A 17,808-nucleotide genomic window follows, 5' to 3' on the forward strand; every position below is an offset into this window, starting at 1 on the left:
TTTGAAAGAAAGGAGAACCCACTCTCAAGTTGTTATACTGAAGAAGTGGGGATAGACAACTTGACAGACTTTTCAGTGCTGGAGAAAGTGCTTCTGTGGTATGGAAGTGAGAACAACCAAGCCTTGTCATTTCCTCTGCAGACGATTGGAAGCACTTAAGTATTCCTCTGTAGGCTATTTCTGCTCAGATGACATTAAATTGAAATATAGATTTATACTTGTTTTCTTCATGACATAGATAACATCACTGATGTAAATAAACCCCATCAAAGTTGGGCTCATTTGCTTCATGACAGGAGAAAATGAATTCATAGTTATTTAACTTGAAGAATCTTGAAGAACTACAAATGTAAAAATTAGTCTTGAGCAAAGAGCACTGCTGTATCTACAGTACTAGTCCCATAGCATTCTTATTACTGCTGGAATGCTATTTACTACCTAATTACCATATGTACATTTTTTTTCTGGTAAATATTCTTTTTACATTCTATATATGTCTACTGCTCTGTGTATAGATAATAGTATTCTAATGTCATTAGTTAATTCTATTTACATTTTTAGTTGCGATTTTTATCTTATGTTCTTAGGGAGTTTGCTAATAATGTTTGCTGATGGAGTTTTTTTTTCCCTTCTGTTTTGGAATCATTTTTATAGTTAATGGAATGCTGGATTTTTCAAGTTTCCTTAAAGCTGTGGCTGATGTTTCTTATTTGGTCTCTCAGAATCCAGGTAAAAAAGACTTCTTCAAAAGTATGGAAGATAATAATTTTGTAACTGATTTTGGGGTTGGGAAGGGTGGTATTTAATATATGAATTAATTTATATTTTACAGAATCTCCCACTAGCGTAGGCAGAGAAAAATTCGGTGTGAATTTTGTCATAAAAGGCATTACAAAACCTGGCTCAAACTGCCCCTATATTCTAATATTCTATCTCTAATCTCTAGTTTTTCCTTCACATTAACTGCTAGACTAATTCTCTTAAAATACTCTTTTCACCATGTCATCTTCCTGCTCAAGAATTTGGATGCTCTTCCTATTATCAAATGAGTCTAGGCCAAACTCTTATGCTTAGCCTCTTCATCCCTTCATAATTTTGTTCACCACTCTTCCCTTTATCGCAGTACCTTTCCCAGGCAAGAACCCCATACTCCGATTAGTCATAAATCTTCATACATGCCAACATAATTCTTACTCCCGTGCCTTTGTTTGTGTGCGTGTTTTTTTTTTTTTTCTGTTGAAATCTCACATCAGTTTTCTTCTTCATCCTTAACAGTACTTTCTTCCTTTTGCCAGAAATCTGTTTGTATCTATTCCTAAAAATTTCAGATACTTATGGGTCTCTTAATAACCTTTAGTTTACATTACCTATACATTATAAATAAAGTGGTTGGAAAGGGTATTCATATTAATGGTAGAAACAGTACCTCCAAAAACACGAAATCTGTGGTGTTCATGACCTGATGTTAGCAATTCTTCTATTTCTCCATTAGGTGATATCAAGTTCTTATGCTCGGTCCTTGGAATTATATATTTTTATTTTTTATTTGTATAAATTTAAGGGGTGCAAATGCAGTTTTGTTACATAGATACATTGCATCCTGGTAAAGTCTGGCTTTTAGTGTAACCATTATCTGAACAGTTATACATTGTACTTATTAAGTAATTTTTCATCCTTCACCCCCTTCCCACACTTCCAAGTCTCCAGTAACTATTATTTCACGCTCTATGTCCATGTGTACACATTTGGCTCCCACCTATACATTTGGCTCCTACCTATAAATGGTTTTCATTATCTCAAGTGAAACAACTCAGAAACAGAAAGTCAGATAGATAATAGTTTCATCCATGTTGCTATAAAATATATTATTTCATTCTCTTTTTGTGGCTGACTAGTATTCCACTGTGTGTGTGTGTGTTTGTGTGAGTGTGTGTACCACATTTTCTTTACCCAGTCATCCATTTATGGACACTTAGGTTCATTTTATATCTTTGCTATTGTGGATTGTGCTGTGATAAACATATGAGTGCAGGTATCTTTCTGAGATAATGGTTTCTTTTCCTTTGGGTGTATATACCTAGTAGTGGAATTGTTGGATCATACAGTAGTTCTATTTTTAGTTCTTTGAGAAATCTCCACACTACTTTCCATTTTTTCATAATGCTCATTTGGCCATTTGTATGTCTTCTTTGAAAAATGTCTATTCATGTCATTTGACCACTTTTTAACAGGATTATTTGTTGTTTTTGTTGTCGTTGATCTGTTTGAGTTCTTTGTAAATTCTGGATATCAGTCCCTTGTTGGATGCACGGTTTGCAAATATTTTCTCTATTCTTCAAGTTGTCTGTTCATTCTGTTGATTATTTCTTTTGCTCTGCAGAAGCTTTTTAGTTTAGTTGTCTTGTTTGCCATTTTTTGTTGTTGTTGCTTGTACTTTCGAATTCTTAGTCATGAATTCTTTGCCGAGACCAATGTCAGTAAGAGTTTTCCTTAGGTTTTCATCTAGTATTCTTTTTTTTTTTTTTTTTTCCAGATGGACTCTCGCTCTGTCGCCCAGGCTGGAGTGCAGTGGCCTGATCTTGGCTCACTGCAAGTTCTGCCTCCTGGGTTCACACCATTGTCTTGCCTCAGCCTCCCGAGTAGCTGGGACTACAGGCGCCTGCCACCACGCCTGGCTAATTTTTTTATATTTTTAGTTGAGACAGGGTTTCACCGTGTTAGTCAGGATAGTCTGATCTCCTGACCTCATGATCCCAAAGTGCTGGGATTACAGGCGTGAGCCACTGCGCCTGGCCTCATCTAGTATTCTTAAAGCTTCAAGTATTACATTTAAGTTTAGAACCATCTTGAGTTGATTTTGTATATGGTAGGAGATAGGGGTCTAGTTTCATTCTTCTGCGAATGGCAGTCCAATTTTCCCTTTACCATTTATTGAAAAGAGTGTCCTTTTACCAGTGTATGTTTTTGTCAATGTTGTCAAAGATCAGGTGGTTATAGATATGAAAGTTCATTTCTGGGTTCTCTTTTCTGTTCCACCAATTTATGTGTCTACTTTTATAGCAGTACCGTGCTGTTTTGGTTACTATTACAGTATAATTTGATATATTGCCATATAATGTGATGTCTCCAGCTTTGTTCTTTTGCTTAGGATTACTTTGACTATTTGGGGTCCTTTAGTTCCACATAAAATTTAAGATTATATTTTCTATTTCGTGAAAAATGACATTGGTATTTTGATAGAGATTGCACTGAATCTGTAGATTGCTTTGGGCAGTATGGTCATTTTAACAATATTAATTTTCTGATCCATGAGCATGGGATGTTTTCCCATTTGTTTGTGTTCTCTATAGTTTATTTCAGCACTGTTTTGTAGTTTTCCTTGTAGAGATCTTTCACCTCTTTGGTTAAATGTATTCCTAGGTACTTTGGTTTTTGTAGCTAAGCTAAATGGTATTGCCTTCTTGATTGGTTCTCAGCTTGATACTAGGGTATAGAAATGCCACCAATTTTATCTACTTAAACATTACCAAATTTGTTTATCAAATCTAAGGGTTTTTTTTTTTTTTGGGAGGAGTTTTTAGGGTTTTCTCAGTATAAGATTATATCATCAGAAAACAGACATAATTTGACTTCCTCTTTTCCAACTTGGATGCTACTTATTTTTTTTTCTCTTGCCTGATTGCTCTGGGTAGGGCTTCCAGTAATATATTGAATAGGAGTGGTGAATTGTTTTGTTTCAGTTCTTAGGGGGAATGCTTTAAACATTTCCCCATTCAGTAGGGTGTTGGCTGCGGGTTTGTCATATATGGCCTTTATTATTTTGCGGTATGTTCCTTTTATAGTGAATCAGATGGTTTATTTATGTATTTTTCTATGAATTGCCTTTTCACATATACTTTTCATTTAAAAAACTAGATTGTTCATCTCATTAATTTGTAGGAGTTTTCATATTCTGGCTATTAATCCTTTGTTATGTATGTTACAAATGTTTTCTTCTAGTCTATTGTTTCTCTTTTAATGTTGAAATGGTGTCCTTGTTTTTTGGAATGGGACTGTTATATTTTATCACAAAATTTATTATTTTTTCTTTATGTCTTCTGAGTTTTGAGTTGTGCTTAAAGAGGCCTCTCTCACCTCATTAGTGCACACACACATTTTCATCATGATTGTAGAGTACTGGTTTTCAATGCTCCAGGGAACCTGGAGATGGGTACATGGGAATAGGGCAAGTTAAAATGCCACAAAGCTCACTGTTCTTGTTGAGACTCAGTCATTTTTCTTGAAGAAATTCCTCGGATAACTGCAAGCCTTTGGCTTATTTTCAGAGTTTTGAAACAAGTTGGTTCTGATAATTTCTGCCAGAATTCTCATTGCTTTTATGGAGGAGAGGGTTTCTGGAGGTCCCTTCCTTTGCTATTTTTGTTAACTTGATCAATAATGAGTAGTTGAGGACAGGCATGGTGGCTCATGCCTGTAGTCCCAACACTTTGGGAGGCCAACGTGGGTGGATCGCTTAAGCCCAGGAGTTCGAGACCAGCCTGGGCAACATGGCAAAACCCCATCTCTACAAAAATACAAAAAAGTTAGCGGGGCATCGTGGTACGTGTCTGTAGTCCCAGCTACTCAACAGGCTGAGGTGGGAGGATCACTTGAGCTGGGGAGGCAGAGGTTGCAGTAAGCTGAGATTGTGTGATTGCATTCTAGCCTGGGCTACAGAGAGATACACTGTCTTAAAAAAATTAATTAATTAATTAAAAAAAGACTAATTGAATGAATAAATAATGCCCAGCTTTTTCTCCTTGATTGTACTTATCAAAGAACTTAGTAATCATTAGTTTATTATATGATGAATTTCAAGAAAATCTAGTCTGACTATAATGTGATTTTCTGTCTGAAATTGATCATGGGAATTGTGTTTTTTTTTTTGTCAAGGCTAATTAAGGGGTGTAGTGGTCAGGGAGAATTTAAATTTAGCAGTTGAACATGGCTTTCAATCTGTTTAATTCTTAAGGAAGTTTTTTTGTGGAAAATTATAATTTATCTGAATATTTTCTTTTTAAAATTAAAAATATACTGAGCTCTCTGATGTGACTACAAATTTTAGAAAATGATAAAGTCATTTGGTATTTAATTTATTTTAGTTAAATTGCTTTAAAATTATAGAATCTAAGATTCAGAAGTAGATGTCTTGGGGAGCCCCAGATTTGGTTTGCTAGTCAGGGTCATGCTGAATATTTCCTACTGACCAGATTCTTTTCAATTCATTTTATATGCTAAGGATTGTTAACATAAGAATATGAAATTCCTATGAAGAAAAAAAGACCAATGTTTTAGCCACTATTATAAAGTTATTTTATAACAGTGATTTACTTGTTGATAAATATTTATAAAATCCCGTGCTTATATAAGGTTATTTTCCCTTAGTGGGCTATTGACACAAAGTCACCTCCTTTTCCAAGAAAAGCTATTGATTCTCATGGTATACTAATTTGTTTTTTGCAGCATTCCAGGATGCCTTGAAGATTTTCTGTAGGATAAAAGGTGGTCGAGTTTCAACTGATGAAATGTTTGGTGTTTTAGATAGCATGGGTATCCCTATAAACCCTGAAATTTTAGAAGAAGTGATAAAACATACCTATATTGACAGTGAGTTATTTGCATTGAAATATATATGTAAATATATATGTGCATGCATTTATACATTTTTTTTCCGGATATCAATTTTGCGATCTGTCCTTTGCTTCTCCTTTTTTCTCTTGATTCTTACCTTTTGCCATTGACACTGTTTACTGGTGTCTATAGTAAAAAATAGTCTAGAAAAATTAAGTGAGAAGTTTCTAAAATTGTTATAGTTTGGTATGTTTGATAAACGAGTAAAATGAATTTTAAAAGAATTCAGTCTTATATCTCTTTTCCAAGTCATTTCTGGTCTTTGTGGAGAAGTAGTTTCTTGTAGTGTCAAGGGCATTGACTCCACAAGTTAGAAGACCTAAATTTCTTGAATTCTCAACTTTATTATGTAGCTTTGATTAAACAATTTTGCTATGCCCTTCAGTTACTCTCTGTACAATGTAGATTGCTTTAAACATGATAAAAATATTTAGCAGGTGTTTTGTATTACATGTTTACTTGTAACCAGAGGATGTCCTATAATAATTAGTGATTAATTGATTGATTCATTTTATTATTTTATTATTTTTAGAGCCTCACTCTGTTGCCCAGGCTGTAGTGCAATGTCGTGATCATAGCTTGCTGTAATCTTGACCTCCTAGGCTCAGTAATCCTCCCACCTCATCTTCCTGAATAGCTAGGACTATAGATGTGTGCCATCATGCCAGGCTAATTTTTATTTTGTAGAGATGAGGTCTTGCTATGTTTCCTAGGCTGGTCTCAAATTTCTGGCCACAAGTGATCCTCCTGCCTCAGCCTGCTGAGTAGCTGGAATTATAGGCATGAGCCACTGGGCCCAGTCTGATTCATTCATTTAATCAATCAGATAGTCAGTCATTTAATGTCTACTATGCCTGGAACTGTGCTACGTGATGCAAAGATGAATAAAACACACTTCTTTTTTTTTTTTTTTTTTTTTTTGAGGGAACTCACATTCAAGTATGGAAAAAACTAAGCAAACCAAAAATTAAAATGCTCCATGGCAAATACTATAATAGAGTGTACATAGGCTGCTAATACATACTGGAAGCCTTGGGGAAAGATTATCAGAGGAACTGATGTCTGAGCTGAATCTTGAAGGATCAGTATGAATTAAGTAGTTGAAGAGTGCAAAGAGTGAGAAAAACATCTTAAGCCAAAGGAACAGTTTGTGTAAATATGGCAGAAAAATACTCAGACATGACATCTTTCTGAGTGGGCTTCCACTGGTTTTTGTCATTTATTAATGGTGGTTTTGTAGTGGGCTTTTGGTTGCTGATATGTGGTCTGGAGATAGAATCCGGCCACATGGAGTTCTATTAAGAAGTCAGATATGGTGGGCCCTGGGGTGAGGCATGAGTGGAAGGATATGATGGGGTATGAAAATGTAAAATGGGGATTTTAAAGACTGATCTTAAGCCTTTAGGGCATGCCCTACCAGGAACAACAGAAATCATATATGAAACAGCTGCAGTACCTTGCTTTTTGGCTTATGGAGTTCTGGTCTTGGTCTCCAGGTCTCCTGCTTTATTTGGGGAGGTATATTGGACAAATGATACTAATTTTATAGAATCGTTATAGGAATTAAATATAAACATTTATCACAGTGCTTGGCACCTAGAACAGACACAAGAAGGGTGAGGTAGAAACCTGAGAGTCATCCTTGACAACTCTACTTCTCTATTCCTCAGGCAATAGTTCCCTTATTTAAAGTGTTAGATATATCTCTTCAAAAACTTTTCCCTTTTTTCTGTATGTAAGATAGATATCTCTTAAGTCTTTCCATTTCTCTCTCTTTTTCTTTTTACTCCTCTCTGTTGCCAGACTGTAGTGCAGTGGTGTGATCTTGGCTGACTGCAACCTCCGACTCCCTGGTTCAAATGGTTCTCCTGCCTCAGCCTCTGAGTAGCTGGGATTATAGGCACGTGCCACCACGCCCAGCTAATTTTTGTATTTTTAGTAGAGACGTGGTTTCACCATGTTCCCAGGATGGTCTCAATCTCCTGACCTTGTGATCCACCTGCCTTGGCCTCCCAAAGTGCTGGGAGTACAGATGTGATCTATTTCTCTTTTTTTTTTTTTTTTTTGAGGCGGAGTCCTGCTCTGTCGCCTAGGCTGGAGTGCAGTGGCCGGATCTCAGCTCACTGCAAGCTCCACCTCCTGGGTTTACACCATTCTCCTGCCTCAGCCTCCCAAGTAACTGGGACTACAGCCACCACCTTGCCCGGCTAGTGTTTTGTATTTTTTAGTAGAGACGGGGTTTCACCGTGTTAGCCAGGATGGTCTCCATCTCTTGACCTTGTGATCCGCCTGTCTCGGCCTCCCAAAGTGCTGGGATTACAGGATTACTTGAACCACCAAGCCCGGCCTGATTTATTTCTCTTTATCTCCCTATCTTAGTCCAAGTTCACATAACCTTTCCTGAGGACCATTGCAGTTCATCCTAACAAATATACCCCTATCCACTCTTATGTTCCTTTACAGTGCAGCCATAATGATCTTCGTTCAAATACAGGTCTGATCATGTTATTCTCCTCCATGAAATCTAATAATACCTCTTGGGATAAATAACTCTTTTAGCATGGTTTACAGGGTCTTGCATGTTCTGGCTTTTACCCAGATCTTCATCTTTATCTGAGACCATATTCTCCCTTGCTCTCTGTGCCTTCTTAGTTTCAACTATATACCATGCCCCTTCTTGCCAAATGGCTGTTGCATGTGTTCATTTCTCTTCCTTGAACCTTTCTCTCCCCTTAAAGTATAAGTTAATTCATACTTACACTTTAGATCCAAACTCAACTGTCTTTTTCCTCAGGGATGTTTTCCCAGACCTCTCTGAGTAGGTCAGATTCTCATGTTATACACTCTCATAGCACGATTCACAATTGAAATTTGTATTTTTGTTGGATTGACATTGGTATTTCAAATAAGACTGAGCATCAGGTGAGCAGATATCATGTCTGCTTTAGCTTAATATTCTATCTTCAATACCTAGCATGGTGCTTATGGCACATATTAACCGCTCAACAAATATTTGTTGAATGAGTGGATAATTCTGATTCCTCATGCCACATCTTCCAATCAGAAAGAACAAAATATTCTTCATTTTATCATATGAATAAGCTGGCTGCAGTTTGAGGCAAAATTCCTCATAAGGAAAGTCCTTATCTTTTGACCAGGAAAATAATCTTAATAGACAGATTATGAGAGTTAAAACATACTGGGAAACATCTAGATTGAGCAAAAAGATAAGGGAAAGTACTGTACATAAGAAAGCAACAGGAATTTGATCTGAAATATAGTGGTGGCTCAGTAGTGGAGGAAGAAGATGGATAGAACATAAGAGTGAGTGAGGGTAGAGTAACCACAGAACTTTAGGACTATAGTATGTAGTTGCTTGCTGTGCTTCTTAAGAACTCCCTTACTCCCATCAATTGCAAATTACCAGTAAAAGTTGGTTATATACAATAGACTTGTATTAATATTGTTGGGGGGAGATTTCAAGGATAAAGACCTATGGGTTCTATGTTGGATCTGCTTGGGGCAGAAAGAGGATTGCACCTGTAGAAGGTAATAATGTGAGTGAGATTAAGAGTCCATGGGAATAGAGAAACAAACCTAAAATAAACAAAAAGAGTACAAATGACTCAGGAATCCTCAAATTTTGGTCAAGGTATTGATTTATGTTAGTGTATGCTCTGGGGTCTGAGCTATTTTAATGTTAAAGGAAAAGTTAACCCCAGGATGCCAACAATTTTGGGTTACCCAGGTAGGATATGTTAATTTTTCTGTAGCAGAATTTTGCAGTAAGAAATAATATAACACAGTTATCCTGCTAAAAGAAGACAGCACTGCAGGTACTGTTCTAGCATCTTATTTTTGTATTTGGTATATTGTTGAAGATGATAGGTAGATAATATGTTCATCTTTATAGATGTTCACAATGAGGGAGAAGGAATTATGCCTCTGAAATTTTCAGGAAAGTCCAAGGAGGATTTGCTTTATTTAGATATGGCAAGAAGTGCCATATGGAAAATCAGCTGATGGCAGTTCTTAGAGGGTCAGGTATTTTGGTTTCTGAAATAGTGTATTGGTATAGCAGTTTTTTTTTCTCTCATGGAAGTTAGAGATCTGAAAAATTGAACTGGTTGGAGAGTTGTGACTAGTGCAGTTTTTACTAGAGGAGGCTTTCGATATTGTGGAGCTACCTGAAGATTACAGAAATACAGTGTTAATGGTCACTTAGCATCTTCAGAGTAATGTTGCCTTGCATATATGACCTTAATAATTAGGATCATTTTTTTTCCTCTCACAGTAGGTAGTTGCATTTTCCAGGATGAATTTCTTCCAGAATTATATACCTTAGAGTAGGAGGCTGTTTTGAGCTTCGCTTAGGAAATAAATGATACCTGTGACCGTATTGATTGCCTTAGTTTCAACCAGGAATCATTCTTTAAAGTTTTGCTAAGTCAGATAGGGACCAAGATCGTCATTTCAGATTCTGGAATGTGTCTTCGGCCACTAGGGACTATTTAAGTAGGTAATACTTGTTTGGGAGTTTCATGATAGGTGTTTATTATTGCATAGATGCAAGGAATAAATTTGAGCAAGAGCTAATGAATCTGTGAACATGGTTGACTACCACACTCTTATTAGTTGAGGCTGAACTTCTGTTCAGAGAAAGGAGTTTTCTAAATGAAGAGCAGGTAAAAGCAAGATGGCCTTTTCCACTGGATTAATACATGTATGGTCTAACAGAATACTTTTTAGTGATCAGATTCAAGAGCTTGTGGGTTGAAGAAGCTTTGAGTTGTCTTAGGACTTAAGCTATGATCTAAGAACATGGGACATGCAATCAATCTACCGTAAGTGCCAGTTACTGGGGGAGGTTATGGGAAGTGTTAGAACTATAATCAAAACCAGGATGAGGATAAATACCAAGAAAATAAGAAACTAGAATGTAGGAAGCAATCTCTAATCAGAAGGCAATTTAGCACCAATTTTGTCTAGCATTTCTTTGATTGGTTCAAACACATAGTACTTGCTTTGCAGGGATTTAAAAGCCTGCACCTGAAATACATAGTTTACCAATTTTCAGAGAATCAGAGTGAATCAGGTAGATCCAACACCAAAATGATACTATTCTTTGATTTAAATATTTGCTTCTCGTCGCGGCAAGAGGGGCAGGGTGGCTGGGCCACTCCCCTTGGCCCTGGTCCCGGCCTGCCCCACCCAGCCGCCATGGCCCAGGATGAGGGTATATATTCAGAGGGGATGCAGGACGCCAGCGCAGAAGGAGCCGGGTGGAGCTGTGGTCGCACTGAGGAAGCTTTGTAGGTACATACATTGCACCCCTATTTTCACAAAGCTTGGCTATCACAGCATTATGAACACTAATGACCTCAAACTCAGGTTGTCCAAAGCTGAGCAAGAACACCCACTATGTTTCTGGAGTGAGCTTGAAGAAGCCCAACAGGTAGAACTTTATGCAGAGATCTAGGCCTTCAACTTTGAGGAACTGAACTTCTTTTTCCAAAAGGCCATTGAAGGATTTAACCAGTCCTCTCTTCAAGAAAAGGTGGATGCGTGAATGGAACTTGTCCCTCAAGAGGTACTGGGCAGTGCTACAGGGAAGCTAGATCAGCTCCAGGCCTGAGAAAGCAAAGAACTTTTCCAGATTTCTCAGAACAAAGTAACAGTTTTTCTAGTTGGTGGACAGGGGACTAGACTCGTTGCATATTCAAAGGGGATGTATGATGTTGGTTTGCCATCCCATAAGACACTTTTTCAGATTCAAGCAAAGCATATCCTGAAGCTACAATAGTTAGCTGAAAAATATTATGGCAACAAATGCATTATTCCATATAATGATCAGTGGCAGAACAGCGGAATCTACAAGGAGTTCTTCACCAAGCACAAGTACTTTGGTTTAAAAAGAAAAGAAAATATAATCTTTTTTTTCAGCAAGGAATGCTCCCTGCCATGAGTTTTGATGGGCAAATTATTTTGGAAGAGAAGAACAAAGTTTCTGTTGCTCCACATGAGAATGGTGGTCTTTATTGGGCTCTTGCAGCCTAGCATATTGTGGAGGATATGGTGCAAAGAGGCATTTGGAGCATTCATGTCTATTGTGTTGACAACATATTAGTAAAAGTGGCAGACCCATGGTTCATTGGATTTTGCATTCAGAAAGGAGCAGACTGTGGAGCAAAGGTGGTAGAGAAAACAAACCCTGCAGAACCGGTTGGAGTGGTTTGCGGAGTGGATGGAGTTTACCAGGTGGTAGAGTATAGTGATGTTTCCCTGGCAACAGCTCAAAAATGAAGCTCAAATGGATGACTGCTGTTCAATGTGGAGAATATTGCCAACCATTTATTCACTGTACCATTTCTGAGGATGTTGTCAATGTTTATGAACCTCAGTTGCAGCACCATGTGGCTCAAAAGAAGATTCCTTATGTGGATACCCAACAGCACTTAATTAAACCAGATAAACCCAGTGGAATCAGTATGGAAAAATTTGTCTTTGACATCTTCTAGTTCGCAAAGAAGTTTGTGGTTTATGAAATATTATGGGAAGATGACTTTTCCACACTAAAGAATGCTGACAGTCAGAATGGGAAAGACAATTTTACTACCGCAAGGCACACTTTCATTATTGCTGGGTTCTCAATGCAGGGATCACTTTATAGATGAAAATGGCTCTCGTCTTCCAGCAATTTCCCACTTAAAGGATGCCAATGATTTACCAATCCAGTGTGAAATCTCTCCTCTTATCTTTAATGCTGAGGAAGGAATAGAAAGTTATGTACAGATGTAGAATTCCATGCATCTTTAATCATCGATGAGAATGGAGTTCATGAGCTGGTGAAAAATGGTATATGAACCTGATACCAAGTTCTACCACAATAGGAATAGCTTTTATTTTTGATAGACCAACTGTGAACCTATAGGACCTCCTGGATGACTGAAGTTTAAATATCCACAGGGTTTTATTTTGCTTGTTGAACTCTTATAGCTACTGCAAACTTCCTGAGATCTAGATGACTGAACTTCAGATAGCATTTTTATTATTCTCAACTCATTGAAGGTCTTATTTATATTTTTCAATTGTGTATTTTTTTCCAAGGCAAGGAAACCATTGGCAATCCAGGAAATTTCCTACAGCTGAACTATAGTCAGGATGTTCAACATCACTTTACTTGGAGCTGGAGGCATTTGTTTTTGAAGTTGTGCATAGTAATAATATGTCATTGTAGATGTTGAAAGGTTTCTATGATACCAAAAGTTTATTTTATCAAACAGTAAACTTTTTAAATGAAATAATTGGACAGTAAAATAAACTTATCTTCCTGTCTGTGGAAAACAATAAAAATTTGCTTCTTCCTCTCAGAGTTTTCACTTATGCATATTATTGAACAGTTGATTTTTTATGAATAGACTGAAGAAAAAACCCATCACTATTATAGATAGATAAGTAAATTTTCAGTCTTTTTCATCTTGGATGGCAAGCAAAATCAAATATTTGGAGGCAAGAATTATTGAGCAAAGTGTTTTCTACCTCTGTGCACAATTGAAATGACATTATTCAAGGTCACTGCATCTGAACACATCCTCATTCATGCATTATCCAAGAAGAAAAATGGTCTTCGACGGGCAGGGGCAGGAATAGTGGGAAGTTATGAGAGTGCTGGACACGGAGAAGGTACAAATTAAATCATTGTCTGCTATTCACTATGTAGAATTGCATTGTTTTTTATTGCCTTCTGTATATTTTGTTCAGTCAAAAATAATTTTTAGTGATAAGAAGTAGGTACTTTGCGAGGCATTGGGGAAACAAATGAAAAACACATCCTCTGTTCTTGAGGAGTTCACAATCTAGAAATGCAGTCAAAAGAGTGAGTAAATACCTGTAATAAACTCTAAAAAACATGTAAAATGAAAAAATATCCTGATTTGCATGAGAGCTTAAAATATGACTATTTCTTTTGATGAAAAACTCTTTTATTAAGGAGAAAAGACCATGGCCTTACTCTTATGTTTTAGTGTGTACTGAGTTATCAATTCATGATTTCAGATTCTGTTCAAAAGTTGTAATAGTTGGCTCTTTGTTCCTACTTGCCACACATTCTGTGTTGTTTTCATGTTAGAATAGGATGGCAGATATATCTGTGTTCAAAAGTAAATACAGTATTTGAACTTATTCTATTACAGGTAACCACATGGTGGATATTGGGGATATTATATTTATTTTGAATGAGCTACAGGAACAGTATGAGGATGTTTGTAAGTGAGCTCTTGTTGCTATGACAAGTTTTTAAATTATAATTTATAATTAATTTATAATTAAAGTCTTTACATTAAATCTTAATTTATAAGTTTTATTTTATAAAGGATTTTGAAAACCTCTGAATAATTTACCCTCTTAAATCAGGGAGATAAAATATAATACTCAAAATGCTATTTACATGTCTTCTTTTTAGAAATGTCTATGCATGTTCTTTGCCCAGTTTGTTTGTTTGTTTGTTTATTTATTTATTTATTTATTTATTTATTTATTTAGAGATGGGGTTTTGCTCTTGTTGCCCAGGCTGGAGTGCAGTGGTGCGATCTTGGCTCACTGCAACCTTTGCCTCCTGAGCTCAAGTGATTCTCCTGCCTCAGCCTCCCAAGTAGCTGAGATTACAGGCATATGCCACCATGCCCAGCTAGTTTTGTATTTTTAGTAGAGAGAGGGTTTCACCATGTTGGTCAGGCTGATCTTGAACTCCTGACCTCAGGTGATCCACCTGCCTCAGCCTCCCACAGTGCTGAGATTACAGGCGTGAGCCACCACGTCTGGCTCTTTGCCCAGTTTTTAAGGTTTTTTTTTTTTTTTTTTTTTTAACTGTTGAGTTGTTTGAATTCCTTATAAATTCTGGATATTAATCCCTTCTCAGATGAATAGTTTGCAAATATTTTCTCCCATTCAAGAGGTTGTCTCTTTATTCTGTTATTTCTTTTGCTGTGCGAAGCTTTTTGGTTTAATATAGTCTCATTTGTCTATTTTTGTTTTTGTTGCTGGTGCTTTTGAGATCTTAGTCATAAAATCTTTCCTAGACCAATGTCCTTAGACTTCTCCCTATGTTATCATCAAACAGTTTTTTAGTTTCAGGTCTTATGTTTAAGTTTTTAATCCAGCTTGAGTTGTTTTTTGTATATGATGAGAGATAGGGGTTTAGTTTCATTCTTCTGCATATGGTTATCCACTTTTCCCAGCACCATTTATTGAAGAGGGTATCCTTTCCTCAGTGTACATTCTTGACTGCTTTGTTGGCTTTGTTGCTAACAGTTGATCAGTTGGGTGTAAATATGTGACTTTATTTCTGGGTTCTTTATTCTGTTCCATTGGTCTCTGTGTCCATTTTTTTTGAGATGGCGTCATGCTGTGTCACCCAGGCTGGAGAGCAGTGGTGCGATCTCAGCTCACTGCAACCTCTGCCTCCTGGGTTCAAGCGATTCTCCTGCCTCAGTCTCTTGAGTAGCTGGGATTACAGGCATGCATGACCATGCTTGGCTAATTTTTGTCTTTTTAGTGGAGACGGGGTTTCAACATATTGGTCAGGCTGGTCTTGAACTTCTGACCTCAGGTGATCCACCTGCCTCAGCCTCCCAAAGTGCTGGGATTACAGGTGTGAACCACTGTGCCCGGCTTTTTTTTTTTTTAGATTAATTTTATTGACAAGATTTATAAGAACAAATTAAATATTTAAAATCAAAGGCCAATTATTAGGTCTCATTTAGTTGCTTATTTTGTTCACTTCTATTTACCTTTCCCTAGTGTCTGAATAACTATCAAACAAGTCAAACCTGTGAAAATACCTGTTAACATTCAACATATATATTTCTGTTCTATGATGCAAAGATATTTTTCAACACTCAATTGGTACATCAAATGTGTCATTCTGTCATAAGCAGCATGTTTTAAAATTCAGATTTAATAAACTGATTTAAGACAGTAAATTGAAAGACAAAATTCGTCTCATTCAGGAGTGGTCCCTTATGTTGACCATCTAGAATCAATACTGATTAGCCAAACTTTAAAAGCCAGAGCCCCAACTCCAGAGAAACATTAAATTTCTTTAATGTAAAAGTATATTATTTTTGAGACACACTTTGTCAGAGATATTCACGATTACTTGCACATTATATTCTGGCATTATAATCTGGTACTTTAATCGTAATCATGAAGGTGGCTAGGTTTCTGGTAAATATCAGCATTTTTTATGGGCAAAAGCAGTTAATAAAAATTGGTTCATTTACTATAAGCCAAGTGTGCTTGTACTTAATCCCACCCTTTCCCAAAGTTTTGGAAGCTTTGATATGTTGATTTTTGGTCTGTCCTTAATATAAAATGTACCTACAGACACTTTTACAGAGTTAATACTAAAATTACAAATTGATGACACTTTCGAGCAAAGCAGGATAACTGTTCCTTCAGTGTTTCATCACTGAATTGACTTTCCCTGCTCCATTATACTGTCTGGCTGAACACTGACATTCCATAGTCTACAACTGTAAAGATACCTACCTATGTGAGTTTAAAAAGTGGTCTGCACAAAAGAAATAAAAAAACCTTTATATACAACAAATTGTTTTTTAAAAATACAAAAATAACATCTGTCACTTTTGTCATGCTAAAATCTGACATATATACACATGCAGGAGAAAAGTTCCAATTCAGTCATCTGGACAACTGTAGCTTGTATATTTTAATGTGATGGACACACTGCCGCTGAATTTTCACACTGACAGAGATGTGTATTCAAAATATTTCATATACTAAATACTGCAATCTCTGCGTGTATAAATCCCAGTCATAATAGTTTTTGTTCCACTTGATTAAAAGTATGCCTTAAGCAAGCTAATATTAAGTAGACTAAAAACCACGACAGTTCAAGAGTCTATGACCTTATATAAAGAAACCCAAAATGTACAAAATACAACTATAAAAGCAAGGAACAATTAATGCCATGCAAGATTTTAACTAAAAATGGCATAGAAATGCAATTTAAAATAGCAAACTCAAATTCACATAACACTCAAGATAAAAAGGTCAGCAGTAAGTTCTAACTTTGCTTAAAAAGGATTTAGAAAAGGAAATACATTCTCTTTGCTGGTATAATGGTATAAATCAGATCTTCGAATCTATGGGAACGAGTCATCTTCTCTGTCCTCTATCTCAAGAAATTAGCTCTTTTACATTAGCTGTTTTTATGAAATCTTTTCTTTCAGTTAAATCATAAGTAGGATAATTTTCATAGACCTTTTTGCAAATCTGTTTCATTGTGACTTCTTCCAAGTTAGCACTGGCCAGTAATTTCTTTATTGTTTCCTTTAATTCTTCATCTGTAGGGGGTTTCTTCAACTTTTTAATTAAAGGTTCATCATCTGAACTGTCCTCAGACTCATTTTCTTTTTTGGAACTGTTTTGATTCTTCTTGGTGCTGCCGCCATCTGCTTTCTTAACATTGGCACTTTTCACAGATTTTTTACTTTTAGAAGTAGCTTTCTGTTTAGGTTTTCCTCTTTTGGCTGTCTTTTTTGGTGGCTCCTCTTCACTTTCTTTATCTTCATCATCTGAAGACTCTTCCTTGTTTTTCTTTTCATCTTCATCACTACTAGATTCATCTGATAGAATTTCAGGATGTTTGGTTCGCTTAGCCTTTCTTGCCATTCCAGAACTGTTCCGTTCCTTTTTACTGCCTTTGCTATAAGTTTTTTTTAGATTTTGGCAATGGTTTGCCAGAAGGTTTTGGATGCGTTAAGAAATTCAAGATCCTCTTCACTAGTTCACTATTTACACCTGATCTCTCCAAATCAAGAACCTCACAGATGCTCTTTAACATGGCATTTCTAAATTTTTTCAACATTTCTTACTTCTTTTTGTATTGGACACTTCCTTTTTCAAATGGAAAGCCACTGAACTGACCCACATTCTTAGTGCCTGGCCTGTTGTAAAGCAGTTTGTGTAGATTTCTAAGTTCATTGGTTTTCTTCTTACTTAGAAAAAAATGTATCCTCTCAATTTCACAAAGTTTATGCCCCTTTCCTTGTGCAATTGTAAATGGCTCTCTCTGTAAGGGAGAAACTTGCATTGTCAGCCTCTCTACTTTCTTCT

At 36.5% G+C, this 17,808-nt stretch overlaps 1 protein-coding gene and 2 pseudogenes across 2 annotated transcripts in view; 2 read left to right on the top strand and 1 right to left on the bottom strand.

Annotated features, from left to right (window-relative positions):
* EFCAB13 (EF-hand calcium binding domain 13) overlaps nt 1-17,808 on the top strand; it is a 130,727-nt gene that overhangs the window by 33,951 nt on the left and 78,968 nt on the right. The window contains exons 8-9 of one of the 2 annotated variants that reach the window (XM_026448065.1): nt 5,503-5,646; nt 13,863-13,934. In XM_026448065.1, coding sequence (XP_026303850.1) covers nt 5,503-5,646; nt 13,863-13,934 — 216 coding nt within the window. The remainder of the gene's footprint in view (nt 1-5,502; nt 5,647-13,862; nt 13,935-17,808) is intronic. The other variant, XM_026448066.2, reaches the window with a different exon arrangement.
* Nucleotides 11,036-12,533, top strand: LOC111526568 (annotated as a pseudogene).
* LOC111526569 overlaps nt 16,870-17,808 on the bottom strand; it is a 3,717-nt pseudogene continuing 2,778 nt past the window's right edge.

This window comes from Piliocolobus tephrosceles, chromosome 16, assembly GCF_002776525.5.
Source record: "Piliocolobus tephrosceles isolate RC106 chromosome 16, ASM277652v3, whole genome shotgun sequence".
NCBI lineage: Eukaryota > Metazoa > Chordata > Mammalia > Primates > Cercopithecidae > Piliocolobus > Piliocolobus tephrosceles.